The sequence below is a fragment of the Pelophylax lessonae genome (assembly GCF_965119305.1).
Source record: "Pelophylax lessonae genome assembly, chromosome: 1".
In the NCBI taxonomy this organism is placed as follows: Eukaryota; Metazoa; Chordata; class Amphibia; order Anura; family Ranidae; genus Pelophylax; species Pelophylax lessonae.
The window spans coordinates 595220489-595247113 of record NC_138768.1 but is presented as its reverse complement, the minus strand read 5'-3'; the positions used below and the strand labels follow the sequence as shown (position 1 = coordinate 595247113).

The 26625-nt window shown below is 41.7% G+C and overlaps 1 protein-coding gene across 1 annotated transcript in view; it reads left to right on the top strand.

Annotated features, from left to right (window-relative positions):
- Window positions 1–26625, top strand: part of LOC309548663 (uncharacterized protein) — a 138974-nt gene that overhangs the window by 21513 nt on the left and 90836 nt on the right. Inside the window, exons 2-5 of the mRNA XM_082248627.1 lie at window positions 2154–2255; window positions 5526–5667; window positions 11448–11535; window positions 26162–26393. Coding sequence (XP_082104753.1) covers window positions 2154–2255; window positions 5526–5667; window positions 11448–11535; window positions 26162–26393 — 564 coding nt within the window. The remainder of the gene's footprint in view (window positions 1–2153; window positions 2256–5525; window positions 5668–11447; window positions 11536–26161; window positions 26394–26625) is intronic.

Sequence of the window (26625 nt, the reverse complement as noted above, 5' to 3'; positions counted from 1 at the left end):
ATCTCTGAAGCAAGTTTCCTTGAAAAGTTTAACTTTCATTCCATAGTTTACAGAATATTTGTTTTTAGGAAAATTAGGTCCCCTTTAATGCTCTGACTCGTTGCTAACAAGAATCCTGGGTCTAAGAACATAATCACCAAAAAGTGCATTACCACTGCTTACACCACATCACATATTGGGCTCAGTTCACAGAATGGTATCTACTGCTTTAAGATCAGCGGTAAAACAGCTCATAGCGTTATTCAAAAAGTTTTTTGCAATTCACAAAAAAACGCTACTAAAATATTGTATGGGCTATTTTTTAATGTGATGCAGTATTTCAGTAATGAAAATGTGTGGTATTTTAACAGCAGCACATGCCAGCGTCCTTAAAGTGATTGTAAAAGCTGAAGGGTAAAAATCCTTCCATGTGCTGCTCCCGCTACAGCCTCCCCACTAATACTCACCTGAGCCCGCCTTTACAAACCTCTCATTGGCTCCCACTCCTGTCAATCAAAACCAGTGAGCCAATGAGGAGAGATTGGGTGATGCATAGAACAGGGTTCAGAAGCAAGCACGCACCAGTGCCCCCCATAGCAAGCGGCTTGCTATTGGGGGCAGTGGTCAGGGGGGATAGGCCAGGAGCTCCAATGGGGACCAGAGAAAAAGAGGATTGGGGCTGCTCTGTACAAAATCATTGCACAGAGCAAGTAAGTATGACATGTTTGTTATTTTAAAAAAAACCTTTAATATCAGTTTAACAACCAGCAAAAAGGTGGTTAAGGAGCTGGCACCTGCTGCGTCCTTAATAACTATTACTCAGAATGTACACAAAAGACGAGCCGGCATAATTTTTTTTTTTTTTTTTTAACAGCGTTTTTCAAACATTTTTTAGGTGTTTTTCTGGCTTTTTTTGCAGGTGTCCGGAGGCAGGCATTAAAACCTGACCAAAAACGCCTGTAATCTGCCAAAAAAAGAAGCTCGTACTTTTTTAAGCTTCAGGCATTTTGCTTCAGGCGACATTTGAACAGGGTCCATTGAAATGAATGGGAATTTGCTTGTTGGGCATTTTGGAACTTCAGAGATGAGTGTTTTACAAGCTGAAAAATGCTCAGGTGTGAAAAGGGCCTTATTAAGGGGTCCCCCAGACCTCAGCCCCCCTGATGTTAATGAGTATGGGGTACGTAGTACCCCCTCTCATTCATCCGAAAAAATTGCCAAAGTAAATAAAAGCCCGGAGCCAGTTTTTGACAAGTCCTTTGTTTTTAAAAAAGGGGAAAACTGTTCCCTAAAGTAAATACAGCGACAATCACAATGAACACCGACCACCAACCTGCATGATAATTTTAAAAAAACGGTCCACACCCAATGTTTAGATCTGCCAGCTTTGCTTCCCACCCGCTGCACAATAAACTAAGGAGAGAGGTCACCCAGTGATGTTACTGGGTGACTTCGACCCCTTGTGATTTCATTGACCCAGCAAAAAACGGGGGGAAGCTCAGAATACTTTGCAAACACTGTATCACATATATAACCAGTATTAAGAATATTTCTGAATAAAACATTTTAACCAATCTGTTCCCACCACTTTAATAAACTTTGGCAATTTAAATTTTACGTTTCAATATTTTTATTGAAAAGATCTGGTATTAACAGAGATATCATGTAAACAAAAACTAGTCCTTGGATTGTCACCATGTCAAATGCATGAATACATAAAGTATGAACAAACAAGAATAAAATGGTCCATGAGCAAAAAGGGACATATGGTAGTCATGGGATAGGCATTTGGAGATAAGAAACTCTACCAGATAATGCCAGGAAACAGCTAACAAACACCTGATTTACTAAGGATCAGGAATTTAACAGTTCTAAACAGTAGCCAGAAAAGTACCCATGTATGGTAAAGTGTAGGAACCGAAGTTTGGTAGGAAGAAATGGGGAGGGGGGGCATGTGGAAGGGGAATAGCGAGTAAGGAGTAACGGGGGGGGGGGGGGACCTTTGTACCATGGCATTTAAATCTTTGCAACATTTATCTTCACGAATAAAAGATTTTGAAAAGCTATCTCTGACGTAAAACTCTGTTTCTGCTAACCTTTTTTCCATAACAACTTTGCATTGCTGTGTGAATTTCCCACTAAATCATTCTGTGTTTACTTGGCATTGTTGGCAGGTTATCAAATGTAAGGCGGCAGTAGCTTGGGAGGCTGGCAAGCCCTTTAGTATTGAGGAGATAGAAGTTGGTCCCCCAAAGGATCATGAAGTTCGGATAAAGGTAACATTTATTTTTCTTTTTTTAGTGTCTGAAGAGCTGAGCATTATAAATGATCTAACTGTATTAAGTCTTTGTAAAGCCCTTACCAAAAAAGGAATGATGGCACGATGCAAAATACATTTGCAAGTTCAGGTGCACAGATGTCAGTCAAGTCGCACCTGAAGTTGTACTAACCTGTGGCTTTGAAATCATGTGACTTCAAGTGAAGTTGCACGATTTCAAAGTTAGATTCAGTATGAATAGGGGCTTATAAGAAACTCCTGTCAAAATTAAAAAGAAAAAGTCTGTCATTTCTGACCTTCTCAAATTCTAGTTGCCTGGCTGTCTCTGGCTTTAATACTTATAGACAGTGACCTGAAACAAGCAGGCAGAGCTGGACTACACATTTCTTTAATTTGCAAAGTGAATAGAATATTTGTCTTTAGAGACTTAAGCTGGATACACACTATACAACTTTTGTTGTTAGATTTCCTTTAGATTTACCTTCAACTATGTAGTGCAAGGGCCTGCCTGATTGCATACAAATTGAAAGTCTTTAGATTTGACCTCATATTATATGATTTTGGTAAATCTAAAGGAAAAATCTAAAGACAATTGTATAGTGTGTATGGCCCATTAAGCTCACATGTTGCAATCTTAAAATGGGAATAATAGATTAGTATCCACCTATCCAGTCAATTAACAGATGTGTGATGTAGAAGAAATAAATTTAATTGTTATTTTACTCATGTCAGAAATACATACAAAACATTGAATCTCACCAAAAATAGATGGCCAAGATAGACAACTATATATGTAGCGTCACTGGTAGGAGTCACTGGTCTTTTGCTCCGGTCTTCCCCACTTTGTGCTCTGCAGCCAATCGCAAGATAGATTTACACAGCCAGGTTCACACACACACTTCTGTTCATTGTCTCCAATGACCAGTCTAGGGGTTTTATTGTTTTTTCGGAGGATTTGGATAGGGAAGGATTTAGTAGGATACTACAAATTTAACTTTTCACACCAAGGACACTAACTTTCGTTTCTAGTGAAACTAGGCTGAAGTCCTTGCAGAAGGCAGATACAGACTTCTTCACAGCAGCAGAAAAGGAATTTCAAAACTTGGCAATGTCCCTTCGTAAAGTAGTGGACAGTCCTGGACGAAGCTCTAAGAACACTAGTCAGTGTTCGCTTTGTGTGGACCCTCAGCTGACTTAAAATACAAGAGGGGGTTATCTGTCTAAGGATCCTTAGGGTGTCTGTAATCAATCGCAAGATTGTCTGTAATCACAAGGCTCCTGAAGCACCACTGGCAGCCTTCGCTCTCCGTGATACCAGACCAGATGCACTGTAGACTCTCCTTCTGTCAGGTATGGTAGGACCAGAGTCAGACACACAGACTTTAGGCCCTCAGGTCTCCCACCTGAGGCCACATGGCAGCAAGTACTGGGGAGGCAGCGCCTCTCCTCCAGCCTGGTGCAATCCACTGTTAGGAATGACACAGACTCCCATGTGCTCCTAGAATGTAAATACAGGCACCCAGTATGCCTAGGGGCACCTCACCTTGTATTTATCCAGGGCAATATGAATATTCATGATCCCATCTTCATGGTTTCTGCCTACTATCCAGCATTTTCCATAGTTGCTAGGACAGTGTGAAACCTCAAGATAGCATGAGCAGCACCCGAGCACACTGAGCAGACTACACTAGCCACTCACCTCTCTCTGTTAAGCAGCCAGCAAATAAATCTACCTAGCTGTCTCTCTGTTATGGCTGATGCGGTAAGAATGTCCATTCTAGAATAGTTGCACACACAGTTACTATATACCTATGCTAATACTATACAAATAGACAATGGAATTTGCTTGCACCAAGTAAATCCACCAAGTGGATTTACTAAAGGCAAATAGGCTGTGCCCTTTGCAAGGGAAGCTGTATTTTTCAAAGGAATTTTGCCCAAAGCTTAGTAGAAGGTTCACTTTGCACAAAATACCCAATCACATGCAGGGAAATTTTTTAAAAACAGCATTTTTGCTTGTATGTGATTTGGTGATGGAGTGATGGATATTAGCAGAGCTCCAAGCTTTGGGGCAAGTTCTCTTGCACATGCAATTTCCCTTGAACAGTCTTTAGCAAATCAACCCCAATGGCACACTGTAAAACATGTAAACATATAAAAGCTTCAGTAGTACAAACAATGCAAAACAGCAATTAGACAGAGTGAATCTCTTTCCTGCAACCTTGGGACAGTGTTGACAAGGGAATCCTACCGATGAGCCATTGTGCTTTCCCTGCGGGGAAGAGGGATGCAGGAAAAAACATCCCTGCTGGGAGAACAGAGTGATTTTTGCTAGCAGCTATAACAACTACTATCGATAGTCGCATGTAAAATCCGGCAGGCTGGTTGTACCCAAGGTAATCAATTGATCAACTTAAGCAGCCCATACAGGGTTCAGATCTTGGCTGGTTCCTGTTAAACCAGCCAAGACTCGAACTGTCTATGGCCAGCTTAAGTCTGGTTGTCCTGGCTAACAGTGATCTGTAACACTTACAAGAGGGAAGCAGTTTAATCAGATAATGTCCAGGATTTTAGGGATCGTTGGTGATCTTCTCTGCCCATTTCCAGACTCAGGAGTTGCGTAAGTCCTGGATTGAGGGTGAGTCAGCGCTAATTATTTTTTCTGCAAAGCCCAAAACAGGCAAAGCACTAAACACTCAAAATAAATAAAACTCAGTGAATTGAAATACAAACAAACATAAATCATTAGTCCAATGTTAAGTGAAAGTTCATAGCCGTGCTCAGTGAATTTTGCTATAATGCATACTGTATGTGATCCAATTCATTGACTCCATTTTTTCCACACCATCTCGCTTGGTGATTCACCAATCCACACTCACCAGAGGTTATTGACCCCTTGGATTAACAGGAATCAAATGATGCCCAAGATGTTCCCTGGCAGTTCACTGTCCTGTTTCTTAGTTACCACTCCAGATGGTATCTTGCCCAGAATTGCTCATAAAGTAGAATGAGAAAAGCCTGGTATATGCTCTCTCTTGTTAATCCAAGGGGTCAATAACCTCTGGGGAATGTGGTGTGGATTGGGAATCACCAACCGATATGGTGTGGAAAAGAATGGAATCACTAATAGCTTTTGGTCTCCAGGTTGAATTAAAGTTAAAGAAAAACAGTTGTGATGGGGACCTGCCCTTATCCTTCATTGAGACTGAATCTGACAATGCATGTATGTGGATGGGGCTTTAATGTTTTAAACACATTTTTCTTATAGATTGTAGCCACAGGAGTGTGCAGAACTGATGCTCATGCTGTGAGTACTCATTTTAAGGAAGGTTTGTTCCCTGTTGTCCTTGGCCATGAAGGGGCTGGAATCGTGGAAAGTGTTGGACCAGGTGTCACAAAAGTTAAACCAGGTATGACAGCACAATAGTTGTAAGTCCTCACCATAGACTGCCTGTGTGTGTACACACTCAGTTAGCTCGATGACACTGAGCCTGTTAAAAGTGCAGACTTTGCATCCTTGAGCATCCTTTGATCCTGTCTGATTGCTGTAGCAAGAAACTCTACGCTGCCACCAAATGAGGTGGCTGGCAATGTTGTGCTCAGTAACCCTGAATTTCCACTTTTAACAGGCTCCAAGTGACTTAAAAGGCCCAGCCACATAGCCAGCTGGGCAGGGAGCTGAGCAATGGGGACCCTGTGGCTTTAAAAGGCTCAGCGTTAATGAACTATACTGAGGACAAAGAGGTTGATTTACTAAAGGCAAATAGACTGTGCACTTTCCAAAGTGCAGTTGCACTCTGCAAGTGCAGTTGCTCCAGAGCTTAGTAAATGAGGTAAAGATTCCCTTTGCAAAGAATACCCAATCACATGCAAGAAAAAAAAAATGCATTTTTGCTTGCACATGATTAGATGATTGAAGTCAGCAGAGCTTCTGCTTATTTACCTAGCTCATGAGAAATTGCTCTTGCAGATTGCAACTGCACTTTGCAAAATGTACTATTTGATAAAAAATACAAAAATAAAAGATAAACACACCCTATAGAGTTACCACTCAGCAATTTATTGGCATATATAATGCAAGAAAAATGCAATGCAAGAAAAAAGATATGCATAAAAACCCAAAGACCCCGCAAACAAGAAAAGGAAGGATATAAAGAAAATAAAGGGTAAAAAGTGAAACTACTAATCATACACTAATCATACACTAATCTAACTCAGCCATGGAGAGCTAGCACCCCACCTTAGAACCACTATGGGTGATTGGGGTGCAAGAGCTCTGCAGGGTGAGAATTAGAATCCTGGGCCTTGCAAAGTAGCCTGTGATAATATAACCCAGGCGACAGCTGGTAAAGGTGCAGTCTGTGAGATTAGAACCCAAATGGTTTAATCAATCCAAGGTAACAATGTAACAAACCCGGCATATGCATCACATGGAGACAAAGGCCTAGTTAAAAAAATATATATACATATGAAGTTGGATACAATGTCCATATCCTGGGATAAGATGATGTACACATGAGCTAGAAAGTAGCTAGGTGGGAGTATGAGACTTCATTCACTTGGTTATGAAGGTCCGCTGTGAGTGTCAGCAAGCTTCAATTGTAAAGTCTGTTGAGATCACAATAACATGTGACCTGCTGTTATAGGTATCAGCTGTTTTCCTAGGGAAAGATATCCACTCGCTGTAGTTACCGCTGCAGTCTATGACTGTGTTGCCTTGAGATAAGATGTAAATGAAACTCGTAGTGGTAACTGCTCTTACTGTTTTACTGATCAACCTCGGGCTGTCCAACTAGTTCCACATGGGGAGAACAAGATCAAGTAAAATCCAAACTGTTTTCGGGGTTATATTATCACGGACTACTTTGCAAGGCCCAGGATTCTAATTCTCACCCTGCAGAGCTCTTGCACCCCATTCACTCATAGTGGTTCTAAGGTGGGGTGCTAGCTCTCCAGGGCTGAGTTACATTAGTGTATGATTAGAAGTTTCACTTTATATTCTTATATATTTTTTGTTTGGGTGGTTAGCAGGGAGCAGGGAGCAGGGGGCTCTGGGTATTAGAGGCTTATACCAGCTCCCACAGGGGGGGTTCTCTCATCCTCAGGTAGAGTTTTTTTATAGGGAGGGTTTTTGCCTGTTAGGGTTGTTCTGTGTAGTGGGTTTCTTGTTTGGGGTGGGTTTCTTGTTTGGGGTGGGTCTCTTGGTTTTTATGCATATATTTTTCTTGCATTATAAAAAGTGTTTATCCAACTTCAACAACTTAATAGATACCTTGCCTAATAGATTTTATGACCTAGGCCCTGCTAGGCCATTAACAATTATGATGGCTTATAACCAGACAGTGCAGAGCCACTATGTCACATTTAGATAACCTTCTGCCCTGCTATGGCTTTATCTATGGAATGTATGGCATTGCTAGCATTTTACAATCTTCTGAAAGAACATTTAAGGCATGGGTGTCCAACCTTTTGGCTTCTCTGGGCCACATTGAGTGTAGAGAAATTTTCTCGGGCCGCATATAAAATATATACTATAGTTAAGGTATATAAGTAATAAAATGCCGCTGCACCCTTCCCGCGCGGCCGCACCCCCCGCACTAATTTAACACAACTAGAGGATGATCAAATTAAATGGAATCAGTATACAGAGGTTTACTTCTTCTGAGAGATATTAAAGGAACACTCTAACCACCATGACAACTTCAGTGAGTGGTGGTCATGGTGGTAGGAGTCTACAACACTGCACATGCTCACATCCCCCCCCCCTTGAGGCAGCCTCTGCCTACCGTTAGTTGGAAGCCGCTGTGGCCATGCCCCCGACTCAACTTCCTTCCTCCCCAGCAAAAAAAAATTGTCAGGGGGCAGTGGGCCGCATTGCCTGGGGTTCTGGGCCGCATGTGGCCCCCGGGCCGCAGGTTGGACATACCTGATTTAAGGGAACTCTTATTGCCTGCTTGCATCTAATGCTGAACAGTTCAATCTTTGCCACCACGCAATATAAGGGATGACACAAAGGGGATGCAAAAATGCAAGGGGAGAAGGACCCCTTTTTATCAAGAGGTTCTTACCTCAAAGCTTACAGTGTGATCTGCCTTCTATATGCCTTAAAGAGTTTGTAAAGGCAGAAGGTTTTTCATCTTAATGCATTTTATGCATTAAGATAAAAAGCATTCTGTGTTCAGCAGCCCCCCTAATACTTACCTAATGTCTTTCTAGATCCAGCAATGTTGCACGAGAGACTCGGCTGTCCGGGATCCCCCTCCTTATTAGCTAAGACAGCAGCGCGGTGCCATTGGCCCTGGCTGCTGTCAATCAAAATCAGCGAGCCAATGAGAAGAGAAAAGGGGGCAGGGCACACCATGGCTCTGTGTCTGAATGGACACAGGGAGCTGAGGTTTGGGTGCCCCAATAGTAAGCTGCTTGCTGTGGGGGCACTCAACAGGAGGAAGCGCCAAAAGGGACCCGAGAAGAGGAGGATCTGGGCTACTCTGTGCAAATCCATTACATAGATCAGGTAAGTATGACATGTTTGTTATTTTAAGGGGAAAAAAAATTAGACTTTAGTTTTACTTTAACTTTTCTGATTGTTTTCCTGGTTGGTCATCCATTGAATACATGCCATAGACATGTGCAATTTAATTCGAAAATTTGGATGTATCCGCATCCCTGAACAAAATAGTTTTGTTTCATTTCATATATTCGTTTTCTAAGGAATTAAAAAATTTAATTCAGTAACAATTCAAATTCGGATAAGTCAAAAAATGATCAACTGAATTGAATTCTGTGTAAAGAATAGCTGGTTGTTAAGGAGCGGGTGGGGAAGCCAGCTGTCAGCAGGCTCCCAGCAAATGCAATTTTTGGAAAAAAAACACCATGGGGTCCCCCCCACCCATGCCAGGCCCTTCAGGTCTGGTATGGATTTTAAGGGGAAACCCATGCCCCAAAGCACTCTCCATGTTAAGGGCATGTGGCCTGGTATGGTTCCGGAGGAAGGGAGGCATTCACTCATCCCTCCCCTTTTCCTGGCCTGCTAGGTTGCATGATCGGATAAGGGTCTGGTATGAATTTTTGGGGGGTGGGGCTCCACACCATTTTTTGAAAAAAATTTGGCAGTGGGTTTCCCTTAAAGTCCATACCGGACTCAAAGGGCCTGATATAGAGTTGGGAGGGGGGGGGGGCGATACTGGGGTTTTTTTACAGAATTTTTATTTGCTGGCAGTTCCTTTTGCTGGCAATTCCCTTTACATTCAGTGGCTTTCCTGCTGACAGCTGATGAGCCATCGGTTGTTAAAGACAGGGTGGCCAACTTCCAACCCACTCCTTAACAACCAGCAATTCTTCACACAGAAATCGAAGCGGTTGATGATTTTTTGAATCGTTCCAAAATGTGGAATTGGTTAGAAAATTATTCAACCATAGGAAACTATACGAATTCCGAAACGAATCAATGAAACAAATTATTAACATAACAAATCTATCCGAAATGAAACAAATGTTTCGGTTCTGCACATGTCTAACATGCCAGCACCATAAACAATGTCATCTTTTAGTGCACCCCACTCCTGGAGCCTGCCAAACACATAAGGGAACGTTGATTGTAAACGATCACCTTGTAAAACAACCTATTCAGTTTCAAATAGAACTGAAAGGCAAAACATTTTTGCGTATAGCTATAAAAACAAGATTATAAATACCTTTTTTCCCTTTTTTCTAAATGATCACATTTCCTCTGTTCTAAGCTGTATAAGAGCTGGGGGAGGAGAAGCAGCAGAATTCTGAACTTGCCAGTAAATGGCTGTGCAGTATCAGGACAAGTCTGATCATTGGAGGAGAGTACACTGAGTTCCAAGCAAAGCTAGAGAACTGACCAGAGTTTGCTCTACTGCTTAGTGTGGTCAGTTTTTTAAGGAAAGCAGAGGGACTGGCAGGATCACCAGGGATTTCACATAAAGGAAGCAATATAAAGAGAACAGGATACATGGTACAGCAGGCATATACACGGAATATGAAATGTTGGGGTAACAAATGCTTTAAGTATGTCATTAGCTTTGAGACTTATTAATAATATTATTTAACCAACTTAATAAGTCTGAAAACACTTTTCTATGGTAACATTTAATGTTGACTTACAAATGGGTTTATTTACTAAAACTATAGAGTGCAAAAATCCGGTGCAGCTGTGCATGGCAGCCAATCAACTTCTAACTTCAAGCTTGTTCAATTAACCACTTACCGCAAACTGACGTATATATACGTCGGCAGACTTTGCGGGGGTATACCGGGATGATGCCTCTAGCTAGAGGCACCGTCCCGGTACCGTGGTTAACAGCCATCAGTTGGCTTTCCGTCGGTAACGACCGATACGGCTTGGGAGCCACTTGAACGTTACCCGGGTGAGCGGGAGGGGAAATCCCCTCCTGCCGCCTTCCGTGACTTTGATCGGGCCTCCCGTCCCACCGGGAGACCCGAGCACCCAGCCGGTGCGTCCGCCGGCTGGATGGAGTCCTGATCAAAGCCGGAAACGGGTCTCCAATGACGTAACCCGGAGGCGGCGTCCATGACGTCACTTCCGGGTTACTCTGCTGCAAAAGGCGGCAGATTTAAAAAACGGCTGTATGCAAAAATGCAGTTTCGGCGTTATGCATACATGAAAGTGTTGTGGAGGGGTCGAGGGTCTTTTACACCCTCGATCCCTCCATAAAGAGTATCTGTCACTGCATATTTGACAAAAAAAACTGATTTTACACTCTCCTGTTTTAATAAATCAACCCCAAACATTTCCAAAGACCTCGACAGCTCTAGGAGGAAAATTGGGAACAACAATGGACATTGAAATCTACTCCATGCCAGCTGTGGTCATACACAGTCTTCTAATGACAGAGAAGATTATGCTTTGTAACATCATCATAATGAAAGTCAATGAGGGTCCAAACCAGTTCAACACTGTAGAACAGGTTTACTAATGTTCTGAGAAATTTACATAAGTCATTATGAAATAAGCAATCCCACCAGCAATGTATGGCTTTCCAGTACTTTCTAAATAAGGAGTACGATTTTTTTTGTTACCTAAGCATAATTTAAATAAGGGATCTTGTTCTTTGCAATACGTAGACACAAATATGCAGTGTCAACAAATATGACCTTATAGGAAGAGCAAATTTTTGTTTTAACGACATGTGTTCTTTTCTAGGTGACAAAGTCATCCCTCTGTATATCCCACAGTGTGGTGAATGCAAATTCTGTCTAAGTCCCAAAACCAACCTTTGTCAAAAGATCAGGTAAAGCTATCTATATGAATTGGGAACTGAAAACCAACAGACAACAAAACATCTTACTGACACACTCCAAATGTTATGAAGGATTTATTTCATAATGCTTGTTTACATCATGCTTTGTGAGTAGACCATAGTCTAGGGTGGTACTGTTACAAGGGACGGTTGGTAAGCAGCCGCTACTTGTATTAGTATTTTTTTTAATCCATGTCCTTACTGGCAAAAACTGAAATATTCAATTTCAGCGTTTTACCTATGACCTTTGTGCATTTGTATCTGGGACCATTACTATAATCTCCTTTATCTATGGTATTAATGTCCCTAAATAAATCCTGTCATCACATTTCAAAACAGCAAAATACTGCATGCTTGTGTCCCCAATATTTCTATTGTTTAAATAGTATCCTAAAATGTAAAATCATATATTCAGATTCCACATTGTATATCATTTTTTTTTCTAGCCTACTTCTATTAATCTGAACAGTCTTTAAGTTTGAAAGCTTACTTTTTGAAGATCCCCACACAAATTTTCATGAGGTCCATGATATGTATTCACTATGCCCTGTTGATAGGCACTTCTACGTCACACATTTCACAGAGCCTGCCTTCTGAACTACAGAGGTGCTGAAAGGAGGAGTTTCAGGAGGCGGAGTCAGTACAGGAATCCCTGCTTGCAGACAGCAAAGTACCATGGTAGATATAGTCCTTATAAATGGAAAGTAAACAGCAGCATAGAAGTTGCAAAGCATCCAGAAAGTTGTGGAATGAGATAGCCAGCTGACAGGCAGCCCTCGTAACATGATTTAAAAGTAAGCTTATAATTGATTGTCAAAAATAACTATTGCTATTAAAATGCTAATGTTATGTAATTAAAGTGTAAGCTGTGACCATAGATCTCCTCTAAAGTTACAAGCATAGTTATAACTTTAAATGTTACCCCCGTTATCCAAACTCTTAAACATGGACTTCAGGCTTGGCAGAATCTTCCGCTGGTTTGATTGGGAAAGTTAATTTAATAAAATGAAATTCCTCCCCCTCTTTTTATATTAGACATTTCCCGGTTTGAGTACCCACCTTGTATCTACTTTTCTGTGGTAAGGAGGTACCCCGCGAATCAAATTACAGGTCCTTCAACAACCATGGAAGGAGGGGGGTTTGCTGGTTCCCAATTTTTCCTGTTACTTTCTGGAAGAACAATTGGTCTAACTCCATAGGGGGCTGATTCTTCTGGACAACGATGAGACAGTGTTTTTGGAGGCAGCTGTTGTTGGCTCCTATGAGGCATTGTCCCATTTGGGAGCTAGGGCCCCAATTCTCTCACAATATCCATGGGAGCCACAATTTGGACTCGGGAGGTGACTAGGCGGGTGGAGCTTGGAAGTGATAGTGTAGTTTCTCCCTATATGTCCTCTTGCAAAAATCCTCAGCTACATAATGTAAATTCTATGCTTATGGTATGATGTACAGCAGGATAGGCTGCGGGGGGGCATGCAGAGCGGCGATCGGTGGTGCGGTGTGTCACTCTGACACACCGCATCCCCGATCCCGGTAAAGGGTCTATGACGTAGGCTCTTTACCATGTGACCCGCTGTGTCCAATTACAGCTGGTCACATAGTAAATAGGAAGTGCCATTGATCAGCTTTCCTCAGTTCGCGTCTGAGAGGTGCGAGTAGAGGAGAGCCGATTCATGGCTCTCCTGACGGGGGGGGGGGGGGTTTGTGCTGGTAATCAGAGCATTGATTACCAGTGCAGACCCTTGGAGGATGCCACTAGAGCCACTAGGGATTGCCCACCCATGGCCACCAGGGATGCCCACTTATAGCCACCAGGGATGCCCACCCATGCCACCAGGGATACCAATCAGTGCTCAGGGAGCCTGTCAATGCCCTCCTCATCAGTACTGCCCATCATTGCCATCTATCAGTGCCGCCCACCAGAGCCCATCTTCACCCATCAGGGCTGCCTATCAGTGCCCATCAGTGCTGCCTATCAGTGCCCATTAGTGCCCATCAGTGCTGCCTATCAGTGCCCATCAGTGCTGCCTATCAGTGCCCATCAATGCCGCCTATCAGTGCCCATCAGTGCTGCCTATGAGTGCCTATCAATGCTGCATATCAGTGCTACCTATCAGTGCCACGTATCAGTGCCCATCCATGCTGCATATCAGTGCTGCCTATCAGTGCCCATCAGTGCGGCATATTAGTGCCTCCTCATCAGTGCCTGTCAGTGCAGCCTTATAAGTAATCGTCAGTGCAGGAAAAACTTATTTATTTACAAAATGTTTAACATAAACAAAAAACTTTTTTTTTTTACTTTTCGGGCTTTTTTTATTTGTTTGTCTAAAAAGAAAAAAGCTTGTGGTGATCAAATACCACCAAAAGAAAGCTCTATTTGTGGGAAAAAAAATTACATAAATTTGGTTTAGGTACAGTGTTGCATAACCTCGCAATTGTCATTCAAAATGCAACAGTGCTAAAAGCTGAAAAGTGGCCTGGGCAGGAAGGGGGTGAAAGTGTCCTGTATTGAAGTGGTTAAAGCAAAAAATACATTTATTTTATCTTTTTCTTTTAAAGGTATAGGAGATATTGACCCAGATCTCTCCATAAAGAAGATCTGTAATGCTGTATTGCTATCAAAAGGGAAGTTTACATTTCTTTCAATAGCAACAAAAGTGATAAAAAAAAAAAGTTAAAGAAAAAGCGTGGAAAGAAAAAAGTGAAATAAAATAAATTATAATAATAAAAATTTTTTTAAAGCACCCCCGTTCCCACGTGCTCGCGCACAGTGGTCAACGCATAAGTAGGTCATACCCACATATGTAAACGGTGTTCAAACCACACATGTGAGGTATCGCTGTGAATATCAGAGCAAGAGCAATAACTCTAGCACTAGACCTCCTCTGTAACTCTAAACTAGTAACCTGTGGAAAAACCTGTACAAATTTTTAAAGCATGCCCTTTGGAGATTTTTAAGTACTGTAGTTTGGCGCCATTCCACGAGCGTGCACAATTTTAAAGCATGACATGTTAGGTATCTATTTACTCAGCGTAACATCTTTCATATTATACAAAAAAAAAAAAAAATTAGGGTATATATTATGTTTTTATTATTTTTTTTTATTATTAATTAAAGTGCATTTTCTAAAAAAAAAAAAAAAATGCGTTTGAAAAACTGCTGCATAAAAACTGTGTTACATAAAAAAAACTGCCATTTTATTCTCTAGTGTCTCTGCTAAATATATACAGTGAGGGGAAAATGTATTTGATCCCCTGCTGATTTTGTACATCTGCACACTGACAAAGAAATGTTCAGTCTATAATTTTAATGGTAGGTTTATTTTAACAGTGAGAGAGCGAATAAGTGCCGGTTCACACTACGTCGCTCCGACTTCGGGGGCGACCTGTGAAGTCGCGTGCACCGCGACTTCGGCGCGACTTGCACGGACTTCATAAAATGAATGTCTATGCAAGTCGCTCCAAATCGCCCGAAGTAGTACAGGATCCTTTTTCTAAGTTGGAGTGACTTGTGTCGCTCCTATTAGAACCGTTCCTGTACCGAACAATGGGAGCGCGACGGACCGCGACTTGTCAGGCTGACAAGTCGTGGTCCAAGTCGGATCAGTGTGAACCGGCACTTACAACAAAAATATCTAGAAAAACACATTTCAAAAAAGTTATCAATTGATTTGCATTTTAATGAGTGAAATAAATATTTGACCTCTTCACAAAACATGACTTAGTACTTGGTGGCAGAATAGCTGGAATTATCACTTTGTATCTACTACATATGTTACATATTACCGACATTGTTCTAGTCTTTCTATGTAGATCTTGTTTGTACATGTCTTAATTACTTTGTGATATATATACTCCATATTTTCTCTTTTGGTGAGTTTTTATAACGTGAAATAAATTACAGAAACATTTTAAGCAATATAGCTCTATTTATATTTAATGCTTTAATGATACAATTTAATTGCCCTTCACAATCCCACAAAATAGAGGAATTCAATTTGCAAACCCTTGTTGGCCATCACAGAGGTCAGACGTTTCTTGCAGCTTTTTGTAATATTGCCAATGTCAGTATGTTGAGTAGTATCTTGCAATCTTGCACAGGGTGTAGATAAAGGTTATATGGGAGCATCTAGTGGATAAAAACGGAACTGCAACTATCATCAGGTTCGTGGGTAAAATAACATAAAATCAAGTATCTGTGTTTTACCATAGTAGCAATCAAGATCATACCAATATTTATATTGGTTAGAAAATGATTAACTTTTTTTTTTTGTGCAAAATGGTTACTGTTTATAAGGCTACGTTCACATCTAGGCGTTGCTATTTTATAGGCGTTTTTCAAGCGTTTTCCAGGAGTTTTTACAAGCGTTTTACAGGTAAAATGCCTGTAAAACGCTCTATATTGCCTTTCCAGCATTTGCATTAAGTCTAGGGGCAAAAAAAATCTGCCCAAAAAGAAGCTCATGTACTTTTTGGAGCGTCGGGCGTTTTGCTCAAGACGTCGGAACGCCCAGATGTGAACAGGGGCCATTGAAATTAATAGGATTTGTCTTGTTGGGCGTTTTTTGAGCTGATCCTTAGAGCTGAAAAGCGCCCCAAAACACCTACATGTGAACGTAGCCTTAAACACTGTACTTAACCTGGTTGAGAGTTTGCATAATATGTTTCTATCATTTATTTTTGCATCATGACCAGCCATCAGAATAAATAGTTTTATAATATTATTTTTAAGTTCATTTAACTGAGTTTTTGTCATAATTTTCAATTATTTGCAAAAACCATTATTTTGCATATAAATATGTACCAATGACATTCAGTTTGGAAAGCATACAGTTTTTTTCTAAACAGAAACCCTGCATGTTGGAATGCTTTTTGGCTTATTAAGACATTCTGCCATTGCTAGGAGAAAGGTAGAGGGGTGGGAGTCTCCCATTTCAGTCTATTTTTGGCATAACAGTTTCCAAAGGAGTTTCAGGGAGGTCCTGTTCTTGCACAGAGCTTCACCTGACGACGTCAAATCATAAATATCAATATCTAATATTTCTTATAAATATATTACAGGGTTTTAAGTAACATCTAAACTTCCTGTGTCAAACCAATTTCCAGCTTAGCTCACCAACCAGCCTGCAAGCAATCAAATTGTCCTGTCTAACAGTTTACTTTAACCACTTGAACAGGAAGGTTTTCCCCCTTAACCACTTCAGCCCCGGAAGGTTTTACCCCCTTAATGACCAGGCCATTTTTTTTGCGATTCGGCACCGCGTTGCTTTAACTAAAAATTGCGCGGGCGTGCGACGCTGTAACCAAATATAATTGATGTCCTTTCTTTCCCACGAATAGAGCTTTCTTTTGGTGATATTTGATCACCTGTGCGATTTTTAGATTATAAAAAAAAGAGCGACAATTTTGGAAAAGAAAAACATATTTTTTACTTTCTGCTATAAAAAATTCCCAATAAAAAATGTAAAAATCTAAATTTTTATCAGTTTAGGCCAATTTGTATTCTGCTACATATTTTTGGTTAAAAAAAAAAATCCCAAATAAGTGTATATTATTTGGTTTGCGCAAAAGTTATAGCGTTTACAAACTATGGGATAGACTTTTGGACTTTTTATTTTTTTGTTGTTTTTATTAGTAATGGCGGTGATCAGCAATTTTTAGGGGGACTGCGACATTGAGGCGGACAAATCTGACACGAGTGACACTTTTTGGGGACCAGTGACACCAATACAGTGATCAGTGCTAAATAATATGCACTGTTACTGTGCAAAAGACACTGGCAGAGAAGGGGTTAACATTGGAGGTGATTAAGGGGTTAAGTGTGCTCCTAAATTGTGCTTACTAACTGTGGGGGTGGGAGGACTCTGTGACAGGCACACAGAGATCGGGGTTTCAGCTTAGCTGAGACACAGGATCTCATCATGCCTGTGTGACAGGAGAGCCGCCTGCCTTGTTTACATAGAAGATCGCGATGGCACCCGCTCTTCCCGCAGTCTGGCTCCTGCTGTGTCTGATCACCACAGAGACCACATGCACATAATCACGTATATCTATGTGATTATGTGCAGCCGAGCCGCCCTGCCGCATTAAATCTGCATGGGGCGGTCGGCAAGTGGTTAATGAACAGGCCATTTTTTGCGATTTGGCACTGCACTAATTTAACTGACAATTACGCGGTCGTACGACGCTGTACCCAAATAAAATTGATCTTCTTTTTTCCCCCACAAATAGAGCTACATATTTCTGGTAAAAAAAAAAAAAAAACTCTAATAAGTGTATATTGATTGGTTTGCGCAAAAGTTATTGCGCCTACAAACTAGGGAAACGATTTATGTTTTTGTTTTTTTTAACTAGCAATGGTGGCGATCAACGATTTTCAGTGCGACTGCGACATTGTGGCAGACAGATCAGACACCTAACTTACATTTTTGACATTTTTGGGGGGACCAGTGACATTACTACAGTAATTAGTGCTAAAAATATGCAATGTTACTGTACTAATAACACTGGGAGGGAAGGGGTTAACACCAGGGGCAAACAAAGGGTTAAATGTGTCCCTGGGGGGGGGGGGCTTTCTAACTGTGTGGGGGATGGACTTATGGAATGAACACATTGACTTGTGTTCCTAAACAGAGTTGTATAAAGTACTCGAAACCCATACTTGAGTAAAAGTACAAGTTACATAGTTACATAGTTACATAGTTGGTGAGGTTGAATAAAGACAAAAGTCCATCCAGTTCAACCTGTGTAGATGTGTGTGGCTGTAATCATCTTGCATACCCCTGAATGTTCTGATCCTTGAGATGTACGTCTAAGAGTCTTTTGAAAGCCACCATACTACCCGCAGAAACCACCTCATGTGGTAGAGAATTCCACAATCTTGTAGCCCTAACAGTAAAGAACCCCCCACGTTGCCTGAGGTTAAAACGCTTCTCCTCTAATCGCATTGTATGCCCCCGAGTTCTCATGCAATCCCTTCGACTGAACAGCTTTTTTTCTAAGCCTAGATTCCCATTTAGATATTTAAAAATTGCTATCATGTCCCTCCTCAGGCGTCTCTTCTCCAGGGAGAATAAATCAAGCGATTGCAGACGCTCCTCATAATCAAGGTCCTCCAATCCCCTAATTAGTTTAGTTGCCCTTCTCTGGACTCTCTCCAGCTCCAACACATCCCTTCTGAGGACTGGTGACCAGAACTGGACCGAATACTCCAGATGAGGTCGGACCAGAGTTTTATAAAGTGGAAGGATTATAGTCTTATCTCTGGAATACATCCCTTTCTTTATGCATGCTAATATTCTGCTAGCCTTGGCAGCTGCCGCTTGACATTGCATGCTGTTGCCTAGTCTATCATCAACCAACACTCCCAGATCCTTCTCCATTTTTGATTCTCCCAAGGGTTCCCCTCCTAACGTGTATTGTGCTTTTATGTTTCTAGTCCCCAAGTGTAAAACCTTACATTTCTCCACGTTAAACCTCATTTGCCATGTCTTTGCCCACTCCGTTATTTTGTCCAGGTCATTCTGTAGGATATCTGCTTCATGCTGTGCTGTTATTGTCCTGCCTAATTTTGTGTCATCTGCAAAAACTGATATTGAACTACTGATCCCGTCCTCAATGCTGTTTATGAATAAATTGAACAAGGTTGGTCCTAGGACTGAGCCTTGGGGGACCCCGCTTACTACCTCAGACCAGTCTGAGTACGCGCTGTTTATTACCACCCTTTGGACACGCCCTTTTAGCCAGTTCCGTATCCAAGAGCAAACCCTGCTGTCGATACCTGCAGACCTTATTTTATAAATTAAGCGCTTATGGGGAACTGTATCAAACGCCTTAGCAAAATCTAGGTACACCACATCCACTGGTCTGCCCCTATCTAGCTCACAGCTCACCTCCTCGTAGAATGTTAAGAGATTGGTTTGACAAGAACGCCCATTTGTAAACCCGTGCTGGTTACTACTGATGATGCTGTTGTCCTTAGCAAACTCTACGATATAGTCCCTTATCATCCCCTCCAGAAGTTTACATACTACTGATGTCAGACTGACAGGCCTATAATTTCCCGGTATATGCCTCTGACCCTTTTTGAATATCGGAATCACGTTAGCTTTCCTCCACTTCCCTGGTACATCTCCTGTCCTAATACTGTCCGCAAAGATCAGGAACAGTGGTCTGGATATAACCTTACTGAGTTCCTTGAGTACTCTCGGATGTACGCCATCCGGGCCTGGTGATTTGTTTGTGTTGAGTTTATCCAGCCTTTCCCTGATTTCCCCCTCTGTTAACCATAGTGGCAAGTCCTGTGTATTACTACTGACTATACAGTCAGGGTCAGTGTACCCCTCCGATTCCTGTGTAAAGACTGATGAGAAAAAAGCATTCAGTACGGTTGCTTTTTCAGTGTCCTCTGTAACCATCCTCCCATCATTGTTAATTATGTGTGCAATATGCTCTGCCCTAGTTTTTTTGCTGTTGATATACTTAAAGAATTTCTTTGGGTTTTTTTTGCTATCCTCCGCTATTTGTCTCTCAAAGTCTATTTTAGCCATCTTGATTTTGTGTTTACACTTCCTATTTGCCTCCTTGTATTGGTCGAAAGCCAATACTGTGCCCTCTGATTTATATTTCCTGAAGGCCAATTTTTTTCCCCTAATAAGTTTTTTAACGCTCCGGTTTAGCCAGCCAGGTTTGGCTTTGTCCCTTCTAAATTTATTTCCCATAGGAATGCACTGCAAGATGCCTTTGCTTAATATGTTCCTAAAGCATTCCCATTTTTCCTCTGTGGTCAGGGATCCCAGGGTTCGGTCCCAGTTTACCCTTTCCATCAACAAGTACAATTTTGGAAAGTTTGCCCTTCTGAAGTTAAGGGTTCTTATGTTCCCCACTTGCCTTGCTATATTGTTATTTACGCTAAATGTGATCATCCTGTGATCGCTAGAGCCCAGGTTGTCCTGGACTCCTACCTCCGAGATTAGGTCTGGGTCATTAGTGATCAATAGATCCAGGATTGTGTTTTCTCTGGTAGGGGAATCCACCAACTGTGACATGTAATTATCCAGTAAGGTTTCCGTGAATTGACGGCCCTTATGTGAGTGTGTAGTCCCCTCTCCCCAGTCAATGTCGGGATAATTGAAGTCCCCCAATATGATGACTGATCCTAGCTTTGCCACTTTACCCAAAAGTGCTAAAAATTCCAGCTCTACCTCCTCCCCTTGTTTAGGTGGCCTATAGCAAACCCCCACAATTACTTTTCCCTTTTCTCCTTCCCTATGGAGTTCTACCCACACGGATTCTAACTCCATACTCATCCCTTCCGTAATGTCACTCCTCTCTATCACCCTTACATTATTCTTGACGTAGAGACATACCCCTCCCCCTCTTTTTCCTACCCTGTCCTTCCGGTACACTGAATACCCTTGGATATTTGCCAGCCAGTCATGTGAGGGGTCGAACCAAGTCTCCGTTATTCCCACTAGGTCTATGTCCTCCTCATGTACTAACATTTCCAAGTCATCCATTTTATTAGCTAGGCTCCTGGCATTAGCATATACCCCTCTTAGACAGTAAGGAGTGATAAATATATGAAAATTAAAATCCTATAAATACACTCACCCTGCGCTAAAATAAATAAGAAGGCACAAGAATAAAATCAATAATAACGACTTGACGTCAAAGCAGCTGCTATAAAGGATAAGATCAACTACAAAAAGGTGTCCGATAATATTAAGAAGCAAAATAATATATTCAAACACTAGCAGCGCTAAATAAACAAACTAAGGAATAAAATCCAAAGTCCTTAAATGGGTATTTCCAGGTCATGTGGTGAGTTGGTTAGACACAATCCTTTTATCCCAGGGAGGGTGTGAGGGGTCCTGGCCGTAGCACCTGATTTCCACCACCACTTTGTGCTCCCCCCCCTATTCTTAAAACTCACCAGAGAATGGTGAATCAAGATCCTTCAAGGAATTCCGCCACTAGATTCCAACATTGGACACTGGACCACTTTTCCTCTATTAGCTGTACAATCTCCTCCGTTGCCAACAAACCATGTAAGTGAACAAGAGTGGGGCGACAATAGTGTAATTCCGCCAATAACGTTTATTAAACACTAAAAACAACCAAATGTAGCCCCGCTCCCCTCAGGATGTCTACTTACAGGAAATAATAAATAGTGAAGGCATTGAGTAAAAATGTAATGTAAATTCCGCTGGATCCCTCTGTACCAAACCTTGTGCAATCTGGAGAGGGCTCCGGCGTGTATGTAGATGTCCTTATGCGACCGCGCACGACGGCTCTGACGCGTTTCGTCCTCCGACTTCCACAGAGAGCCCGTGTGCGCGGCGCGGTCGTAAGCTATTTATAAATGTGCCGGCAAAGGCGCACTCGCGCCAAAACCAGCGTCACCCGGAAGTGAATGCCCATTACATACTTCCGGTAATGATCACTTCCGGCGTATAGACCCGCTCCGCCCCGCGTCACAGCGCGGGACTTGCGGCACGCCGGAAGTGCATCATTAATGTAAACATCCGGTCGGCTTTGATGACGATGCTAAAGGAAGATACCTCCCTGTGCTGAATGTCAAATCTCGCGTCTCACAGACACGAAATTCAACCCATCCCCGCTAAAGGGGGGTTGTCATCTAGCCGCATCCTTATACCAAATCACAGGAAATCCAGGATCTTTTGGCCTGAGGTGTTAGTTATTTAGAGACATGAATGCAAACATAAATTTCACTGAATGCCATTCACCTCACACAAAATATATGTCATTGTTAAAACCACACATATAAAACTCATAAATAATCCCATAAAAAAGAAAGTTGATTGCAAGTATGTAATAGATAAGGAAAACTTCACATCCCTAATAAAAAACAGTTGGAATTAAATTGTCTCATTTATCTAAAATATAAAGTAATAAATCAAGATTAAAATTTACAATTAAAGAATTATAATTAAAAGTCACATACGGATATAACATAATAATCACCAAAGGTACCTAATTTTACGGTGATCTCATACACTCCCAACAAAAGAAAGTTAATAATACAGCACTAGTCAAGTATTACTTTAAATAAATGTGCAAAGCGAGACCTCATATCAACTACTGTCACGTGTTTTTATATCTATAATATGTTATATCTATTCACTTGGAACAGTAAAAAAACACGTGACAGTAGTTGATATGAGGTCTCGCTTTGCACATTTATTTAAAGTAATACTTGACTAGTGCTGTATTATTAACTTTCTTTTGTTGGGAGTGTATGAGATCACCGTAAAATTAGGTACCTTTGGTGATTATTATGTTATATCCGTATGTGACTTTTAATTATAATTCTTTAATTGTAAATTTTAATCTTGATTTATTACTTTATATTTTAGATAAATGAGACAATTTAATTCCAACTGTTTTTTATTAGGGATGTGAAGTTTTCCTTATCTATTACATACTTGCAATCAACTTTCTTTTTTATGGGATTATTTATGAGTTTTATATGTGTGGTTTTAACAATGACATATATTTTGTGTGAGGTGAATGGCATTCAGTGAAATTTATGTTTGCATTCATGTCTCTAAATAACTAACACCTCAGGCCAAAAGATCCTGGATTTCCTGTGATTTGGTATAAGGATGCGGCTAGATGACAACCCCCCTTTAGCGGGGATGGGTTGAATTTCGTGTCTGTGAGACGCGAGATTTGACATTCAGCACAGGGAGGTATCTTCCTTTAGCATCGTCATCAAAGCCGACCGGATGTTTACATTAATGATGCACTTCCGGCGTGCCGCAAGTCCCGCGCTGTGACGCGGGGCGGAGCGGGTCTATACGCCGGAAGTGATCATTACCGGAAGTATGTAATGGGCATTCACTTCCGGGTGACGCTGGTTTTGGCGCGAGTGCGCCTTTGCCGGCACATTTATAAATAGCTTACGACCGCGCCGCGCACACGGGCTCTCTGTGGAAGTCGGAGGACGAAACGCGTCAGAGCCGTCGTGCGCGGTCGCATAAGGACATCTACATACACGCCGGAGCCCTCTCCAGATTGCACAAGGTTTGGTACAGAGGGATCCAGCGGAATTTACATTACATTTTTACTCAATGCCTTCACTATTTATTATTTCCTGTAAGTAGACATCCTGAGGGGAGCGGGGCTACATTTGGTTGTTTTTAGTGTTTAATAAACGTTATTGGCGGAATTACACTATTGTCGCCCCACTCTTGTTCACTTACATGGTTTGTTGGCAACGGAGGAGATTGTACAGCTAATAGAGGAAAAGTGGTCCAGTGTCCAATGTTGGAATCTAGTGGCGGAATTCCTTGAAGGATCTTGATTCACCATTCTCTGGTGAGTTTTAAGAATAGGGGGGGGAGCACAAAGTGGTGGTGGAAATCAGGTGCTACGGCCAGGACCCCTCACACCCTCCCTGGGATAAAAGGATTGTGTCTAACCAACTCACCACATGACCTGGAAATACCCATTTAAGGACTTTGGATTTTATTCCTTAGTTTGTTTATTTAGCGCTGCTAGTGTTTGAATATATTATTTTGCTTCTTAATATTATCGGACACCTTTTTGTAATATACCCCTCTTAGTTTTACGGAAGTTAAACGTGATTGGTTATGTTTATTCCTGTTTGGTCTGCGGTTCTCCCGCACAGACCTACCAATAGACGTTGTGGACCTACTGTCGCTGCTGACCCTACAACTGCCTTCAGTCCTTTGCTCCCTCCTAACTGACTCTACTCCTGAGCTCCCCCCCCGTCTCCTAGTTTAAAAGCTCCTCCAACTTGATGGCCATCTTTCTCCCCAAAAGAGCTGTACCGCCCCCATTAAGGTGCAGCCCATCCTTACTAAAGAGCCGGTAGCCGACTGAGAGGTCAGCCCAGTTCTCCAGGAACCCAAACCCCTCCTTCCTACACCAGTTCCTAAGCCACTTGTTAAGTTCCCTAATCTCCTTCTGCCTCTCCTGTGTGGCTCGAGGTACAGGCAGTATTTCAGAGAAAACCACCTTGGAGGTCCTTTTCCTCAATCTATTACCTAAGTCCCTGAAATCGTTCTTAAGGATCCTCCACCTACCTTTAACTTTGTCATTAGTGCCCACATGCACCATGACCGCTGGGTCATCCCCAGCCCCGCACAACAATCTGTCTGCCAGATCTGCGATATGCCGAATGCGGGCGCCCGGTAAACAACATACTGTTCGGTTCACGAGATCAAAAAGTGACTTGAGTAGAAGTGGAAGTACTCGATCAAAAAGTGACTTGAGTAGAAGTACTAAAGTATTCAACATTTTTTGTACTTAAGTATTGCAAGTAGTTTTTTTAAAAATTCTGCTACCAAGTACTGAAAGTAAAAGTACCAGTAGTTTTGAAAGAAAAATTGCTACTCAAGTACTGAAAGTAAAAGTACAAGTACTGTGTTATGTAGTTATTAAAGAAAGAAGTCAAAAGTCTGAACATCATATTGTTTTTTATTATTTCAAATGCAGCTTTTATTTATACATACAGTAGCTTTTATTTTCGTATGCGCTGATAATACACATGTTTTGAGCTTCATGAAACCTGCCATCTACTGTTCTGGCATTGGTAATTTTTATAATAGTAACGAGTAACTATGCAGCACAAAAAATATATATCGGAGTAGAAGTATTGAAATCATTGAAAAAATGTAGTGAAGTAAAAGTGGAAGTAGGAGAAAAAAATTCTACTCTAGGAAAGTAGATACTCTAGATACCGCCTTTCGGTACTTAAGTACAGTAGTGAAGTAGTTCTACTTAGTTACTATACATCTCTGTTCCTAAATAGGAGCCCTATGTTCATTGAACAAAACTGTTTACAACGGCAGACCACTGTCCTGTCTCCACAGGGAGCGATCGCGGGTGCCCAGCTGCAATTGTGGCCGCCGGATTTGCAGATCAGCTTTCCCTTTGGTGATTCGGCGTGCACATGTGCCCCCACTTGTGGTCCCGCAAAGCGATGTACAGTTACGTTATTTCGAGGGAGAGAGCCGACCTGCCGCTGTGTATGTACTGCTGGCGGTCGGCAAGTGGTTAAAAACAGAGTTTTAGTTTGCACACAATTGAAAATACATGTGTAAGCTACAGAGCCTCTTCATGGCACCCCATTATTATCTGAAGTCCTACCTGTATAAATTTGTGAGAGCCTCCATAGTGGAAGCACATGAATAATAAAGGATAGATTGAGGGCAGGTAAGCCTCGAGGGAGCCCACCCTTCCATAAAGGCACAGGAGTGTACTGGACACCCAGCATATAGCACAATGGCAGCAAAGGTGTCCAGTGCGTCCCCTCACCAGTATTCCAACAGTACAAACAAATGTCCACTGACCTCACCTATACCTGACCTTTGCAGCAAAAAGCACATGCAAGGGCGATACATGTCAAATAAAACCAAGGTAACATCTAAATTTCCTGCATATTACTATAGAGCATAATAAATAAAAGCAGAAAACTGCAGTTTCTTTTTACATCCCTCTCCTATAGGTTTATTTTAGGCAAAATTATGCTGTATTAATATTTATATTCTTAAGACATTGCCCCCACCCCTGCAGATCACCTAAGAAATAGACAGCGTGATTGTTCTGACTTTTTTTTTTTTAACAGCAAAATTAAAACTGCCATCTCTGATCAAGATTTTATGGCCGATAACACAAGCCGGTTTAGCTGCAAGGGGAAGCAACTGTACCATTTCATGGGCACCAGCACTTTCTCGGAATACACAGTGTGTGCTGAAACATCCGTGGCCAAAATTGATGACACGGCCCCTCTGGATAAAGTCTGTCTGATTGGCTGTGGGTTTTCTACTGGCTATGGTGCAGCTATCAACACTGCTAAGGTATGGTGGTAATTGTGTTATATCTATGCTGAACGTATACATTAAATATACACTATATTACCAAAAGTAATGGGACACCTGCCTTTACACGCGCATAGACTTTAATGGTATCCCAGTCTTAGTCTGTAGGGTTCAATAGTGAGTTGGCCCACCCTATAACAGCTTCAACTCTACTGGGAAGGCTGTCTACAAGGTTTAGGAGTGTGTCTATGAGAATGTTTGACCATTCTTC